This window comes from Lemur catta, chromosome 2 (genome assembly GCF_020740605.2).
Source record: "Lemur catta isolate mLemCat1 chromosome 2, mLemCat1.pri, whole genome shotgun sequence".
Lineage (NCBI taxonomy): Eukaryota > Metazoa > Chordata > Mammalia > Primates > Lemuridae > Lemur > Lemur catta.
In genome coordinates, this window is record NC_059129.1 from 95932609 (window position 1) to 95950536 (window position 17928).

Below are 17928 nucleotides of genomic sequence, written 5' to 3' on the forward strand. Positions count from 1 at the left end.
CTTTTCCTCTTCTGAGAAGGTAAAAACCACTTTGGAAGTTTCATTTCCCTTCCTCTTCTCCCTTATTTTTCTAAACCCCAATTTTCTGTATTTTCCATGTTCTCTGTACTGTACCAATGTGCTTCACCCCCAAGGAGAGGATGGCTGATAAAAATTTGGAGAATGAATTTTTTTCAATGCCCATCTCCCATTCCTGTGAAAACAGTTTTTAATTTTCTTGTTATAATTAGCTTCCTTCTCTATTTTAACAGCATCACTATACATTACAGAGTCCATAATTGGTGTACATACACTAGTTTGCTTTAAAACACTTCTGTAGCCCACATAAAACATTGTAATAAAAATAACTCTTTGAAATGTCATACTTTGGCCTCTCAATGAATTGTTATTTCTTTTCAACTGAAAAAAAAGGTGATGATCAAACATTGAATGCAGATGAATCATTTTTGTATAGCTTATTATACAATGCGTTTTGGAGTGAGTCTGAGCTTACACAAAGACCACAATGACTGAAATGATAAATAGTCCCGATGATTAAGCCAGATGGCAAATCACTAGTTTGTATGGCTGCCGAAATGGATACCTGGGTAAGGGAGGAAACTTGGGACTCCCTTCTTGGTGCTAGGGAAGGCCAGGCCTGCAGGAGAGGTGGTGTGATTGATCTCTTTAGAAGACAGTGCCAGCTGGAGTGTGCATAAATGGCTCCTTCTGGATTCTCCTTAAAAGCTAAATTGATCGCAACTCTCAAAACAACAGCTCAAACCTCTGTCCCTGTAAGATAAAGATAAAGCTTGATTTCAGCTACTACTAAAATAAGTGAAAGTAGAAAAAGGTAAAAAAAATAATAATAATAACAACACTGTACTCTCAGTGGAGGAATTAGAGGTAATAGAACATTACTCTTCTACCGAAATGAGGATAATTGCAATGTGGTGCTCTTCTTTGTGAGATTTTCAGGAACCCATCTGTGCAGATTGTTTCTTTTTTACTATCATTACATCAACTAATTGCATTAGGGGAAAAGGGGGCATTTTAATTAAAAGGCTTTTTAAAGAGTTATAATTCTACTCTGTCATTAAATAACCTCACTGGGTACCAAATTTGTTAAAGTAAACAATATTTCTGAAAATTGTTGTTTGCAAATTTGTATTAACCACATTTTCAACAAAATAAATTTTGCTACTTTATTTACTGAATAGATGTGTCCTTTAAGTTTTCCATTTTGACTAAAGGACTGTAGGACAGGAGCACATGTAAACAATATCAATTATTTTGAGAGACTTACTTTATTCCTAAAAAAGAAAAAAAAAACCTAATTTTACAAAGAATGCATATTTGCTTGTGTATGATGGATTTGATTAAGGTAACCTCTTCTGAAATTGATATTTTTAGAATATGATAAGTTGCAAAAGGAAGACATTGGGGAAGGTGGAAAGATGGGTAGAGATCCACTGTGGGACATGCATAGCTAACATTGCAATTAAAAGACATTGCTGATGCTTAAGCCCCTTTTTATTGGGATAAAAACTTCACCTACATAAATTAAAGTACTGGGAAGCCATCAAGTATCCCATATAAAATAAGCTGGTAAACAACTATTCTTTGGATGTCTGGAATGCATCTTTTACTTTGTCAACTCTCCCCCATTCTCCCAAGGGGGATTCTATTCTTCTAAATAATAGAATTCAGAGAGAGATTTGTATCTAAATGTCAGGGAATAAAAAAAGCAAAGAATCAAGAGTGAAAATGTGGAAAAATGAGAAACAATATCATGGGACAGGGCAACGGAGACATAGAAGCCAAGAGGAGACTCTTAAGCACCTGTTGCAGAAAGTGATAGAATTTTAAAAATCTGATTCTACTTTCAGTATTCAAACAGCTCTCTAGATTTCTTCAGTCTGATTGAAATGGTGAACCATTTTTACTTAAAAATTCAATGTGAAAAGCATTATAGAAACTACTTGTGTATTAAAAATGCCAAAGTCAAATTGTATCTTGTGCAGTTGGCTGAATGAATATTATTCCAATCATTATATTTATCTATGAAAGAGTGACTTGCACATAGTAGATATGCAGAAAATATATGTTGAATAAATGAATGAAGACAATATTTCACTCAAATTCTCAAGAAGGAGATGGCAGCTCCTACTAGCAGCCATTCTTTTTTTCACTTTTTCACTCTTCAATATTATTCCCCAGGGAAGCTAGCAAACTGAAATCTGTTACATTAATGCCAGCAGGGATGTATATGTGTGAAGAGAATAAGTAAACATTTATTGTACCTGATGGCTCAATGGACTATCCACATGAGCTCTTAAGAGACTTGAAAATACTTTGCAGTATTTATACTTAGGATGAACTGTACAAATACTATCTATGGATGTTATCCTTCAGAAAATTTCTATTTTTGGATCAGTTGGGCTTATTCAATTCAAAACTGCTGAGCTAATCTCTATGTATATAGCTCCTTTTCCTTTGGTAATGACTTAATCTCTTAAAATATTCTTTTAAATTTAGATGTTATATTTTCTATCTAAATTAGTGTCAAAATATCTTCCAAGAACACATATAGTAACTAGTACATTTTAAAAAATATGATATTCTTCCCATGTTAGCCAATATACCAACAATGACAAACCACTTATTGAGAGTCTAATATATTGCCAGTTTATTTTTTGATATTTCACATGTTAATACATAGATGGTTTTACCCTATTATAAAGAAGAAGCAATTAAAGCCAAGAGGAATATAATGCTTTTCACAATGCTACAGATTATAGATTTTTGAACTGCATTTCAAATCTGCTATGATAGACTAAATCCCCCCAAATCCTGTGAAGTAAGTAGGCCAAAAGTAGGTTTATTTTCTTTATTCAGCTAAGGCTGGTATTTGATCAGTCTGTATTTATATAAAGAATTTTATGAGAATGATAGAAATTCAGGCTAGGAAATATTTAGGGATAGTCTAAATTAACATTTTGGTTTTAGTACCACTTTACATTCTTAATAATTATTGATGATCTCTAAAACATTTGTAGTATGTGCTATATTTATTAATATTTACCATATTAGCAATAAAAATTAGAACACTTAAAAATATGTAATTGTTTAACAATAGTAATAAACCCATTATCTGGTCACATAAATAGTAAATAGTATGTTTTTTTGAAAAGTACCTGTATGTTCCAAAACAAAAAATTTAGTGGAAAGATTAGCATTGTTTTCTATTCTCATAAGTCTCTTTAATGTTTGGTTTAATGAGGGACAGCTGGATCTTAGTATTTGCTTCTTTATTCAATCTGTAGTGATATCACATGTCTTGTAACCTCTGGAGCACTCATTCCATTGCACATGCGTGAGAGAATGAAAGTTAAAAAAACAAATAACCGCTTAATAATATTTTGAAAATAGTTGGGTCTCAGGGACTCTCCCAAAAGGGTACAGAGGTTTATGGAGCATACTCTGAAAACTGCTGATCTAGACAAAACTTTCATTTCATAGATGTAGAAACTATGGCATCCCATGGATCTGTTACTGATAATAGGTTAGAGTGAGGTTGATAAAAGGATATTAGACATGATTAGGGTGTATACTAAACTACATCATGGAAACACACGAAGATTATTTGGGGGGGTCTGTATTTTACCTCCCTCCCACTGGTGGCACAGCAATCTACTTTTTAAGAAGTGTTTACTGAAATTTCTTTGTCTGATAGCAACCTTTGACATAGATGATTACGCGTCTCATTTTGACTCAATTGGTGTGATCCTTCCATGATCTCACACTCATTTAAAGAACCCTCTCAAGCCAGTTGCCCAACTGAGAAATCTGAGAAACTTTTCTGACTCAAAGTACTCTGGATCCTTTCTTATAAATGTCTTTCCACGCCATCAACTTGTTTTCTTACCCTGCCCTCTTGCCCTGAATATACATCTTACCTTTCCTGCATTATTACAACTGGTATCCAGCTCTCTCTGTCTGCAGTTTTAGCTCTTCTGGTCTGTCCTCCATAATCTTAGTGATTCTTTTGAAATACAGATTCCAAGTGAGCACTTTCTACAGCTCTTACATTAAAACATTCACTCTTTAAAATGACTTACAATGGTTTCTTAAGCAGTGCCATTCCCACTTCTCCAATTGCACTTGCCACTAATTCTTCCTCATTTCTTAAGATCCTTTTCTCTGTTCTCTCACCTCCATGCCAGTACATAAAAACTGTTATTTCTTTTATCTATTCCTTCTACCCTTTCTTTTTTATTCTGGAATTAACTTAAATGTCATCTCCTTTGGGATAATTTCCCTGAATCCTCCCATTCCGGTTAGATGATCCTGTTAGATGATCTTCAACAATCTATACTTTCCTACAATTTTCCTACCATTTCCTATCATATTACTTGACACTCTTCATTTGTAATTGCTTGCTTAATAACCTTTTGTCCCCTGAATATTTTTAGTGTAGCTTATTTTTGTCTTTCATTGTATACTCAATGTCTAGAACAATGGTTGACCTAAGGTAAGAATTTAATACATATTTGTTAGATGCATGAGTAAATGAATATTTTTTTCTTTTTTTCTACAGTCAATTGTATTTATGGTTTTCTGACTCACTTTTCTTTATGAAGTTAGGAATCATTCTTTGAATTATTTTATTGTCTTATGCTACTAGTTAGTATAATATAGTTACTATCCTGTATGACTGCTATGACAAGGTAGTTCAAAGACAAGCTGTTATATGACACTTTCTTGAAACCAGGCTTATCTTTGGAAACTGCCTTCATTCTTTTATGACCAAGAAAATCACTTGGGAAGATTGTTAAAAACATACATGCCTAAGTACTATCCCCTGAAGATTTTTAATCAGTTGTTTAGACTATAACCAGCTCCACAGATTATTGTCATACCTTCCAAAGTTAAGGAACCACTGCCTTACTGCAAGAATACTCTGGTTTGTTTACAAAATGTAGTTAAGCAATATTACCAGCTTTTTAGAATTTATTCTAATTTAGTAGCAGAGAACTCACATATGCAAAAAAATGTATAGCTTTCAATATATGTTTTGGTCAATGTCATAGCTTTTTAAACACTACTATATTTAAACAGGCGTTACAAGTTCAAATATTTATTTTCACTTTTGTACAGCTCAGTGTTAACAACTGTACTCATTAAACGCATGTTAATTCCCTAGAATGGATTGTAGTATGTTTAATGGATACATTTAATATAAATTATGTAGTATTTATTTTACTATAGTTAGTAAATATTTAAATTTATAAAACAAAATGTGACAATAGTATTATATTGTGCAATTGTTTTTTTTTTGTTTTTTTATTTCAGCTCATCATGGGGGTACATAAGTTTAGGTCATATACATTGTCCATGTCCCGCCCATCCCCCCGAGTCAGAGTCCCAAGCGCGTCCGTTCTCATTCTCCAGACAGTGCGCCTGGCACTCATCATGTAGTCATACCTCCATCCCCTCCCCCCCCCCACCTCCCCGGGTCTGCACCTTCAAGCATGACCATTCCCCAGAGGGTGTGCAACGCACTCGTCATGTAGGCATACACCCATCCCCTCCCCCCACCCCCCATCCCAGTCTGATATCCAATTGGTATCCTTTCCTGATATACATTTAGGTGATGATCAGGGAAACCAGTTTTCTGGTGAGTACATGTGATGCTTGTTTTTCCATTCTTTGGATACTTCACTTAGTATAATGGGTTCCAGCTCTCTCCAGGAGAACCAAAGAGATGTCGTATCATCGTTATTTCTTATAGCTGAGTAGTACTCCATGGTATACATATACCACAGTTTACTAATCCATTCGTGGATTGATGGGCACTTGGGTTGTTTCCACATCTTTGCGATTGTGAATTGTGCTGCTATAAACATTCGGGTACAGGTGTCTTTGTTAAAGAATGACTTTTGTTCTTCTGGGTATATGCCCAATAATGGGATTGCTGGATCAAATGGTAGGTCTACTTGAATCTGCTTAAGGTATCTCCATATTGCTTTCCATAGGGGTTGCACTAGTTTGCATTCCCACCAGCAGTGTATGAGTGTTCCTGTCTCTCCGCATCCACGCCAACATGTGTTGTTTTGGGATTTTTTGATAAAGGCCATTCTCACCGGAGTTAAGTGGTATCTCATTGTGGTTTTGATTTGCATTTCCCTGATGATTAGGGATGTTGAGCATTTTTTGATACGTTTTTTGGCCATTCTTATATAAAGAATTTATGAAGAAAACCCCTAAGGCAATCGCAGCAACAACAAAAATAAATGAATGGGACCTGATTAAATTAAAAAGCTTCTGCACAGCCAAAGAAACAGTCATGAAAATAAACAGACAGCCTACAGAATGGGAAAAAATTTTCGCATACTACACATCAGATAAAAGACTGATAACAAGAATCTATTTAGAACTCAGGAAAATCAGCAAGAAAAAATCAAACAATCCTATCAAAAAATGGGCAAAGGACATGAATAGAAATTTTTCAAAAGAAGATATATTGTGCAATTGTTATTTGTAGAATTTTATTTTTTTATTTGCAGAATTTTAAGTGGCAAAATTCTAAAATAACTTACAATGAAGTAAATTTTATGGGATAATGTGTTTTAAAGCAAAACATACTAAGTATATTTGTGGGCCGGGCGCGGTGGCTCACGCCTGTAATCCTAGCTCTGGGAGGCCGAGGCGGGTGGATTGCTCAAGGTCAGGAGTTCGAGGCCAGCCTGAGCAAGAGTGAGACCCCGTCTCTACTAAAGATAGAAAGAAATTATCTGGCCAACTAAAAATATATATACAAAAAATTAGCCGGGCATGGTGGCTCATGCCTGTAGTCCCAGCTACTCGGGAGGCTGAGGCAGTAGGATCGCTTAAGCCCAGGAGTCTGAGGTTGCTGTGAGCCAGGCTGATGCCACGGCACTCACTCTAGCCCGGGCAACAGAGTGAGACACTGTCTCAAAAAAAAAAAAAAAAATAAGTATATTTGTGAATTCACATTTTTATTTTTATTTTTTAATTGATATATAATTTTACATATTTATGGTGTACAATGTATTAATAGTCTTTTGATACATGTATACATTGTGTTGTGATCAAATCAAGATAATAAGCATATCTATCACCTCAAACATTTATCATTTCTTTGTGGTGGAAACACACAAAATCCTCTCTTCTAGCTATTATATTTTGAGATGTATCATACCTTATTGTTGACTATAGTTATCCTTCGGTGCAATAAGGTATCAGCACTTATTCTTCCCTTCTAATTGTAACTTAGTACCCATTGACCATCCTCGTTCCATCTCCCACTTTCCCCCACCCTCCCCAGTTTTTGGTAACCACTATTCTGTTCACTACTTCTATGAGATCAACTTTTTTTAGATTCCATATATGAGTGAGAATATGTGGTATTTATTTTTCCATGTCTGGCTTATTTCACTTAATATAATGTCCTCCAGGTTCATCCATGTCATTGCAAATAACAGGATTTCATTCTTTTTTAATGCGGTGTATATGTATGTATTTACACACACGCACACACACACACACACTTTCCTTATCTATTCATCCATTGTTGGATACTTAGGTTGATTCCATATCTTAGCTATTGTGAATAGTGCTGCAATAAGCATGGGAGTACAGATATCTCTTTGATACCGTGATTTTATTTATTTTGGCTATATATCCACAGTAGGGTTGCTGGATCATATGGTAGTTCTATCTTTAATTATTTGAGGAACTTACATAGTATTTTCCATAATAGCTATACAAATTTACAATCATACTAACAGAGTATAAGTGTTCCCTTTTCTCCAAATCCTTATCAACACTGTTATCTTTTTGCTTTTTGATAATAGCCATTCTAACCAGAGTAAGGTAATATCTCATTGTGATTTTAATTTTTATTTCCCTGATGATTAGTGATGTTGAGAATTTTTTCACATACCTGTTGGCCATTTGTATGTCTTCTTTTGAAAAATGTCTATTAATATATTTTGTTCATTTTTTAATTGGGTCATTTCTTTTTTTTGTTATTGAGTTGTTTGAGTTCTTTATATATTCTGGATATTATTACGACTACTGTCAAATATATAGTTTGCAAATAGTTTCTCCCATTCTGTATATTGTCTCTTCACTCAGTTGATAAATTCACATATTTTTTTAAATTGTGTATCTTAGTTGTGAGCTATAATACTGAAAATTCATCAAATTGTCAATTTTATTGTTAATTATGTCACAATTAGCCATATGACATTACATGTAAGAATATTATTTATTTAAAAATTGAATTAAAAATTCCTAGAATTATATTTTTATTCTCAGCATGTCATATGTTATTTTAATACACAGTATATTTTTAGTCCTAAAAGGTATATTTTTATTCGTTTCCAAATAGAATTAAATAACATGTACATATACATACATATACAGAGAAAGAGTGTGTGTGCATGTATGTGCCAGATTATTTATAAATATTTTGCTTTATTATTGTTTGTCATACTGATATTGATGAAGGTAGTTTTTCAGGGGAGAGAAATAGAGAGAAATATAGAGATGAAATGGGAAAGAAAGAAAGATAAACAGAAAGAAAGAATAGAAGGAGAAAAGGAAATTGCTTAATTTGACGAAAGCTACAATAGAATTTGCTGATCCTTTTTTTCCTTTCACACTCTTTAATATAGTGAGACTTTTGTATCAATTCTTAAATGAATTTAATTACTTGAAGACTGTATAAAGGAATAGACTCAATAATTTGTATCTGGTATTTTAAAATGCATCACAATTTTATGACCTATTGAAAATACATTCATTAATTTGATATATTTTGAAACATAAGCAGGAGCTACTTCTGTAAAAGAATGCTTTCTTTATTAATGTTTACAGTTATATTTACTTATGAAGTTAATGTTATACTTAGAAAATAATACCAAAAAAGTTAGTTTTATTTTCTTAAGTAATTAATTGTAATTCAGGATATTTAAAGCCTGTATTATAAAGAAAAGTTATTTTATTCTTATGCATATATGAAATTACATGTACAGATTATTCACCAGAGCATTACTTGTAAATGAAGACAAAAAAGAAGTAACCAGAGTTTCTAATAATAAGAAATAGTTAATATAAATTATATGCATGACAAAACATAGTGTTCATTAAAGACAAACTAGAATAATAATCACATACTTACAAGGACCTCTAAGACATTGTCACAAAACAGCTATAAATGTAAAATACAAAACAAAACTATATTGTAAATGCACAGAAAGTGTTATGGAAGAACAATGTTTCAAGCCATTAATAGTGACAACCCATGGGGGAGTAAAATTGGAGTGTAAAGGGAGATTATTTTACTTCATATACTTTTATATATGTAAATTTTTATATTAACCTTTAGTCATTTTTTTTCATAATTTTAAAAATACCTTAGAGAATTTAAGAAATGATTATTTTAACAAAAATAATGAAGGATCTGGAATTATGTCAAAATAGGAATTTCAATGTTTGCACCATGATACATGGTCAAGGAAATCATGCATTGGAATGAGTATTTTGTGATTCTATGGCCCACTTTGTTTTATCTCTAATATTTGTGGGGTTGTTTTCCTTTTTAATTAAAGGTCTCATTCGTTTGCAAGAGCTCATCAAAGCTCCATCAAGGTACAACCTTCGACTTAAAATCCGTCAACTACCTGCTGATACAAAGGATGCAAAACCCTTACTAAAAGAAATGAAAAGAGGCAAGGAGTTCCATGTAATCTTTGACTGTAGCCATGAAATGGCAGCAGGCATTTTAAAACAGGTAATCTTTATTTAATCTGTACTTAAATTCTTAGTTTCTTCATAAACTTGTACTTAAAGTACATTTTTAAAATCAAAATGTTATTGTTATACATTCAATTAAAAAATTAGAGAGGTCACCATGATGTAATTTTATAATAGAAAGTCTGACAATTGCTTTTAACTAATTGTCTTAGAAGAAAAGTAATATAAATATTGATGATCTTAAAAACAAATTGTTTGAAGTTTGAGGTTATTTTCAAGTGACTACAATAGTATTAGTAATTGAGATTACTGATTAATGATATAGTTATTTCTGGTATTTACTGAAATGAGGGAAGAAACTAAGAGTCAGCAACTGAGCAATTCATCTATTACAATCAACCAACAGAAAAAAGTTATAACAGGCTTATCATTGACTTGGTATCTATTGCAAGGCACCTTACATGTTTGATCTTATTTCATCATCACCACAACCAAAAAAAATAGGTTCTATTTCCACTTTATGGACAAAGAAACTGAATCCCAGAATAATTGAGTGACTTAACCAGTGTCAAGTAGCAAGAAAATAACAGAAGGATTCAAATCCAATCTAGCGATGTTAACAAGTATTCATTCCAAAAAAAAGCATTACCTCCCTAAAAAGATGCTTCTAAATCAATCAAACAAAATTATTTATAGCAATATAACCCCTTAGTATTATATCAACACTATTCAGACCTAACAGTAAACTGGAAAACATAAATTGTTATTAGTCCATATCTTACAGTTGAGGAAACTGAAGTTAGTTAAATGACCAGTATAAAGCTATGCACTTACTATGTAATAGTAGAGTTGGATTTGAACTCAGAACTTTGGATTTTGTTTTTTAATTTCTTTTATGCACACTTGGCTGGCAACACAGTGGCTTAGGACTAGTCAACTGTTGCAAAACCTATCACATATAGGATAAAATATTTCTACTGGAGAGTTATGTAGATTCAGATGTCAATTATATCTGATTAAATATAACTATAAATAGTAGATGCATGTTATAACATGATTAGTTTATTAAGCAGATGTTTGTCCAATATTCCAATATAAATGTTAATTTCAGCAGTAAAATATTTAACTGGATTTGGAAAACTCTAATTTTTTTTATATTTGGATAACAAAGCATAGCAGGGGTTTTTTGTTTGTTTGTTTGTATTTTTTGGTATTGAATAAAATGGTGCAATAAAATAACCACTAGAATCTAGAGTCAGGATTTGTTTTTAATATAATTCCCACACAATTCTTGATCACATTAAGAATACACAGACTGGGAAAGGAGACCTTTCCTTTACTCTTGGAGTGAGTAGCACTCTACTATTTTAGTGACAGAGCTTTGATTTTCTTTCTCTAGGCTTGTAACGTGTATGAAAATAAACAGTTACCTGTTTTCTAAGGAACTAATTCTGACTTATTTTGCTATTTGGAAGGTGAGAATACCCATTGCCTTTAATAACAGAATTTGCATTCTGCCTTCTATGGGATATAGATATTATTTTGTATTCACTTTCTTATGTGCAATCTCTGTTTGGAAAATAAAACTGAATTAAGATAACTATTTATATATATACAACAGAAAAAATTATATAATTTTAACAAGTTTAGTAAATGAAATATTAGAGCAAAAGTAAAATGAGAATGTGAAAATTAAGAGGAAGTCAGAGTGACATTATTATACAGAATGCATGCTCTGAAGTCATGTAACATAGGTTTACCTCATATATGGTGGTATTATTTTTAACTTATTTTAACTATCTGGTCCCAGGGAGCATTTGTCTCACATTTGACTTTGCCAGTTATTCTAGAAACCAATTCAAGAAGAAAGCAAATAGCTTCCTTCTAATAAAGGCAACAGTAGGGATCTATTTTGTGCTGTATAAAATTTTTCTGAGATTTCTCAACATTGGCTCATGTTGAAACTCCCAAGATGCAGTATAGGAGCTGAAGAGCAAAAATACATGAGCTTTCAGCTAGTCTGGCCTCATTCAAGAGTGAATATTAGGATTAACCAGAAAAAGGGATGAATAGTCATGTTATCCTCGTTTGTTTATTTGTTTGTTTAATTTATTTAACTTATTTACCTAAACTAACTGAGATTTTAATATTGAGCAACAATGAATTTGATGTTTTCCTTCCTGAAAACATGAAAAGTGAGCGGAGTTTAGGCTGACTAGATTTCCTCTGAGGCAAGTAAAGTACACTAATTGGCGTGCATGCCTCAGTAGCAGATGATTCCACCTGCATCCAGATTTACCAAAGAAAATACCCTAGGGCAGAGCCAAGATGCTCTGAAGTAAAACCTCACAAGGACATTCTATTACAGAAAAAAATAGTAATCAAGAACTTCAAAGTTTAGATCAGAGAGTGTAAAATACAAAACTTTTAGTCTGGAAAAATGTAAAAACAGATGCAAATAAACTCCTATAGCAGCAAGAAGTATTAATAAAATAAAATAATAATTGAAGAAATATATACAAAGCCCTTCCTCCATTTTGAGCCTTGAGCAGTATAATTGCTGGATATGCCCTGAAAGATAAACTGGTTGCAAATTATACACCTAGATAACTACATGTGTTAATTTGTCATGTAGCATTGTAAACACTATGCCAGTTTAATATTAGAGATTTCTAATATTTTGATTTTATAAAAATGAATCCCTGGTATTTTTTTTCTAGGAGAGATGATATAACATGACCAATTTTCTATTGGGGACACTCATATTATTTGTATGTAAGAAGATAGGGTTTTTGTTTCCTCTTTAATATGGTTTGAGGTGTGCATAGAAGTCATTCAAAAGTAGCAGCAAGACGTGCTATAATTAAAAGGTCCAGAGCAAGTTCTATTTTTATTAATCCCACTGGAAATTATTAACTAATCTTTCAACAGAGTATTTCTGTTGTTCATTTTTGTAAGGTCACAGTGTATATACTTAATCAAAAATAACTAGCTTCTTCTATTCTATTTTTAGCTTTTTCTAGATCATATACATCATAGTCCGTAAGTGATTCTTATTTTCAAGGCTGAGAGAAGGTCAATGAAAGCCACAGACCGACCCCAGTTATCCCTTATAGATTTCTTCTCAAGGTGATGAAGAAGAAACCTGTAGCCAGAGCAGAATACACATGTCAGAAGCAAACCACCCTCTCCTCTACCATCTCTTCAACTCCCTCCCACCCTACCACTAATGCACAGTTCTATGTACCAACCTGAGATATCCAGGTTTTCAAATCCTCACAGAGAAAAAAGGCAAACATTTTAGTATGCATAGATTCTAAAATAAAAATGGCATAGGTTATATTCTAATCCAAACTCCAAGAGTTAGAGATCTGGAGTTCATGTTTATTCACTGTCTCACATTGCCAGGCAATTTATTCATTTTTATTATGTCCTAGTTTCCTCACCTGTAAACTGAACATAATAATAGGACTTACTTCATAGGGTTTTTATAATGCTTAAATATGCAATGTGCTTAAAATGGCACCTATCACATTCTGGGCATTATATAAGTGTTATTTATAGTTATACATCTGAATCACTATTTCTTTCAATTATCTTTATCTCTATTTCTAAAAAAAAATTGACAAAAATAATACTGAGCTGTCATTGAGTGGTTCTGGAGATAGGAAGCCTTCTGCACATATTCACCAGGAGCAATGAATGCTTTCTACAGAGATAATCTTGTAAATTTTTTATATTTAATAAGGAAAATTTTGTCTTATTTTGCTTAAGATGAAAACTTCCTCAAAATGTTATTGGCTTATGTACTTATTAACTGTTCATGAAAGATTATTTGGTAATTTGATTCCTAAAATTCCTTCCTCTGCTCTATTCGTTGATGTCGCCTTTCATTAACCAATGTTTCTCCCTTCTTTTGTACATTTTATATGTTCCAAACATTTTCAAAAGTCTCTCTTCCTTCTTAATTGAACAGCTCATGTTGTAGAACTATAAATTTTATCCTACCTAGTTGAGTAATGCTGACCTATGAGCATGATGTTTTTTTTTGTGTGTATTGAACACATACGATGTAGCTAGGACGGCTACTCAGTAAACTAGTTTATGTAGTTAGTGGTTTGTTGCAGACTATTAGATGCACCTGAGAATAATTTTGCTAGTAAGCCCTACAGTCAGCTCAAAAAGGAATAATCTTTCAATTATCATTGCCAACTGCTATTTATTGATAAGCAGTTCATTCAAAAGCAATTTCTATTTTCAGAGAAGAAAATAACATGGACATTTATCACTAGAAGTGGTATTTTAAGATAAATAGTCTAAAATTGATGAGGACTGTGGAAGAGTTCATTAATGGTTCTGTTTATGTATTGTTTATTTATTCAGAAAACAGTTTTTAATTATGCATACTTTTTCAATAGTAATGGTGATTTATATTTCCTTCATTAATGCTAAGAAATGTCTATAAAGTACTAAAAACAAAAAAAGGTCTGTTGGCATTGTACTTTGCAGTACTTTTTTCCTAATTGAATAATATTTTTCATTAAAATAAAATGGTTTTCCTCATTAGGGTATTTGTAATGAAGACATTACAAATATTATGAACTAATATGGGCTAATTTCCACTTTTGTGTCAAATGTAATGCCTTCTTTAATGTGTAAAGCCATAAGCTTTACAATTGCAAACATTCAGCTAATAGTTTTTCTATCTAGAGAATTGGTTCAGATATTCCTTCAGTTACCACTAATCTTCTTTAACTACTGGGAAAAGATTTGATGTAACATGAATATCATAGGCTGATTCTTCATCACACCCTACCAATTTGTTCTCACTTGTCTTATTGACATAATGTATTTCATATAATGTGTACCGTCAGTAATATTTTTATTCTTTATTTCTTAGGCATTAGCTATGGGAATGATGACAGAATACTATCATTATATTTTTACCACTCTGGTAAGTAATTTATTAAAACATAAAGATAATGCTCTAAATTTTATTATTATGACTTTTTCAAATGAAAAATAAGTTTTTGAGTGAGAAGTAATGTAATGAATGACACCTTTGTAGTTATACTTATTTTATTTTTATAAAACACAGAAAAAATTATCACAGAAAATTAATAACTCTTGGTGGGAAGCTGATGATTTTAAAATAATATCATTTCAGATATCAATTCAAAATAGTATATATCTTATTTTTAAATTGCTTTAGAGAACTTTCAGAATATAATGCATTTTGAAATTAGTTTGCTGAGAAATCAATGCTTTAGAAAAGCCCAAATTCTTTTGTTGTTAGCTCTATTCACTTTTTGAAAATCAGTTTTATTGAAGCTGCCCTTCAGTAGATTAACTTTTCTATGCTGTTTTTGCCAATATTTAGTTGCATCTTTTAAAAAGTCAATATACCTTAATTTGGAATTAGCAAATTGAGTATTACCTTTGTATTTTGTCTTCACATATCCGCCACACAATTTTTCCTTATTCTATATGAAAATCTGCCTATAATCTTTTACAAACCTATTTACTCTTAGCTCTATTTCTTTATCAATACATTATCCTGGTTTTCTTCTTCTGTGAAACAGCTGTCTCTTTCACGAATTTTTCCTTGCTCATCCCAAAATACAAGAGTATCTCCAAGTTTAGACTTCCATCCTATTTTCTTATTTTCTCTTCAGTTATTTCAACCAGAACTGGCTTGTATTTAGAGTTTCAATTATCACCTTTGTTCAAATGAGGTCTTAATGTCCATATGCAATATTCCTGAATGTATGCTACAGAACAACTCTAATTATTGTGGCACTCAGATAATTTCAAAATATTTAAACCTTAATGTATTGTACTCTAAATCAACCCCCTTCTGATTTCCTTAAGAATTTCCATTTTCTCTAACTCCTGTATCACCAAAAAAAAAAATTCTACTGATTTTTTCCTCCATAGAGTCTCTGGTATCTATCTTCTCCATTCCTACAATGACCAATCTAATTAATTGTTTCTCTGTTAACTCAAAAGTCTTTCAATTAGTCTCCTTGCTTCTAAAAGTCTTGAAAACTACCAGATCAAATTACTAAAATTTAATTGATTACAATAGCATCCTGTGATGATAAGTCTTCCTCCAGTGGAGATTCTTCATGAAATATGTTGTATTTTACTGATAAATACCAAGGTTCACTCTGCTACATTGCTGTATCACTTCCTTCCAATGCACTTTTTGCATCTTGTTAGAAACTTAGTGATAGGCAGGTGGAGAGAGAGTAAGAACCTTCTGTCATCAGCAAATTACATTTCAACTGGTACAACTCAGCTTGGCCACAATCATAAGATTTAGGGGAAATCAAAAATATCTCTCAATAAAGAAAAAGGAATGAAAAAACTAGGTTAGGATAAATAAACCTCATTATTCTATAATTGAAGGCCTTTTACACTTTGATTCTAACCAAATTTTCCCATTTTTCTTTTGCTACTATTCTCCTTTATGAACTCTCCTTTACAACCAAACTGGTGTAAATCAGTCTCCTGAATAGGTTTCATATTTTCTAATTTTTGTGTCTTTACCCACATTTTGAATGCTCTTTTTGCCTATCAATAGCCTGCTCATTCTTTAATGGCAGCCGTAAGGGAGAAAAGATTTCTTTTCCTCACTTGTCTTGAGGTTCATGGCTGAGACCCTTATAACAAAAGACAGATTAACAAGAGAAATAATATACATTTAATATAAATTTTATATGACATAGAACACTTTAGAAATGACGACCCAAAGCAATAGGGAAATCTGTCTATCCTTTTGTTTGATAAACAGTGGACAGTTATGTAGAAATATGATTGGATGAAAGGGGGTATGATCTAATGGCAATAAACAGGCGGGAACTTAGCAAGACCAGTTTGCTCCAATTCTTCTTGGACTCCAGGTATAGGGCAGGGACCCTCTGGAATTAGGGTTCTTCAATGGAGGCAGGTCAGGGGATTATTTTAGGGCTCACTTCAAGAGAAAATGGTGGGAGAAGGTCAGACCTTCCTACGTCTGTATTTTTCTCAGTTTCCTTCAGCTTAACATACTCAGTGTGCTAAGGTACCATATTTTGGGGTAGCATGTTCTAAGCCCCATCACAGCTCGGATCCCATCTGTTCTGTGAAGTTTTTTCTGACTATAAAAATTGAAAGTTATCTGCCTTGTTTCTGATTCCTATTGCACTTATTATTTCTACTCTTTTACTTCTTAGCATATATTGCTCTGCATTTTTTATTTACCCCATGGATATCTTATCTCCTTGGCTAGACTATAAACACTGAAAAATCAAAACCTAAAGATTCTTTGGAATTTTCATAGCACAGAGCACAGCCCAGGCCAATGTCAGCTGCTTTCCACTAAATTTTATTCCTATTATCCTGCTTGTGTAGCTGTATGAGTTTGAAGCAAGCTATGTATAGGACTAATGGTAACAATCTTGCTTTGGTTCTCAATATTGTCCATAAGATCTGAGAGTCAGCTATGCCAGCTAGAAAGAGAGCGAAAGTCCCACACGCTTCATGTTCTCATGATGACATCCAACTCCCATGATAGCTTTGGCTTTTTATCTCCTGGGAAATCCAAAGGGCAGAGCAAGAACACTCACTATATACAGATCGGAAAGGGCAGCAGAAATAAGGTATTTATTGTGGTGAAGTTGCTAGGTAGGACATGAGAAAAAGGAACTGCAAGGTTTCTGCAACCAAAAATGCCAATGTTCTTAACTTTTTCCCCCTCAGCTTTCATGTAGATTTCAATAGTTAAAAGCTGTATTTTATGACTTTCTTCTTAAAAAATAATACCTGGCAAAACAAAACCAAAAAATGGCAATAATTGGTCAAAGAAGAACGACATAAAAAAAAAATACCTGTTTGTTTAAAATACAATATTAATGCATACAATTTAAGGGAGGCTATCCTTAACATGGAGAAGAAAGCCAATGCAAATCTTAAATGTGAGTTATAGAAGAGCATATTATTCCTTTGTTAGATTTAGAATATGATGTATATGACCATGTTTATGTTCAGAACATGGATATTTGAATTGCCAAATCATGGGCACAGTCTATTTGAATCTTGGTGATTAGTGATCACTTGAGACACAACAATGTTAAGAGACCTAAAAGAAGTAAGAGTGACTATTTCAATAATACATACTTG

The 17928-nt window shown here is 32.6% G+C and overlaps 1 protein-coding gene across 1 annotated transcript in view; it reads left to right on the plus strand.

Annotated features, from left to right (window-relative positions):
* GRIK2 (glutamate ionotropic receptor kainate type subunit 2) overlaps positions 1–17928 on the plus strand; it is a 599434-nt gene that overhangs the window by 252936 nt on the left and 328570 nt on the right. The window contains exons 4-5 of the mRNA XM_045544086.1: positions 9621–9802; positions 14666–14719. Of these exons, the coding sequence (XP_045400042.1) occupies positions 9621–9802; positions 14666–14719 (236 nt within the window). The remainder of the gene's footprint in view (positions 1–9620; positions 9803–14665; positions 14720–17928) is intronic.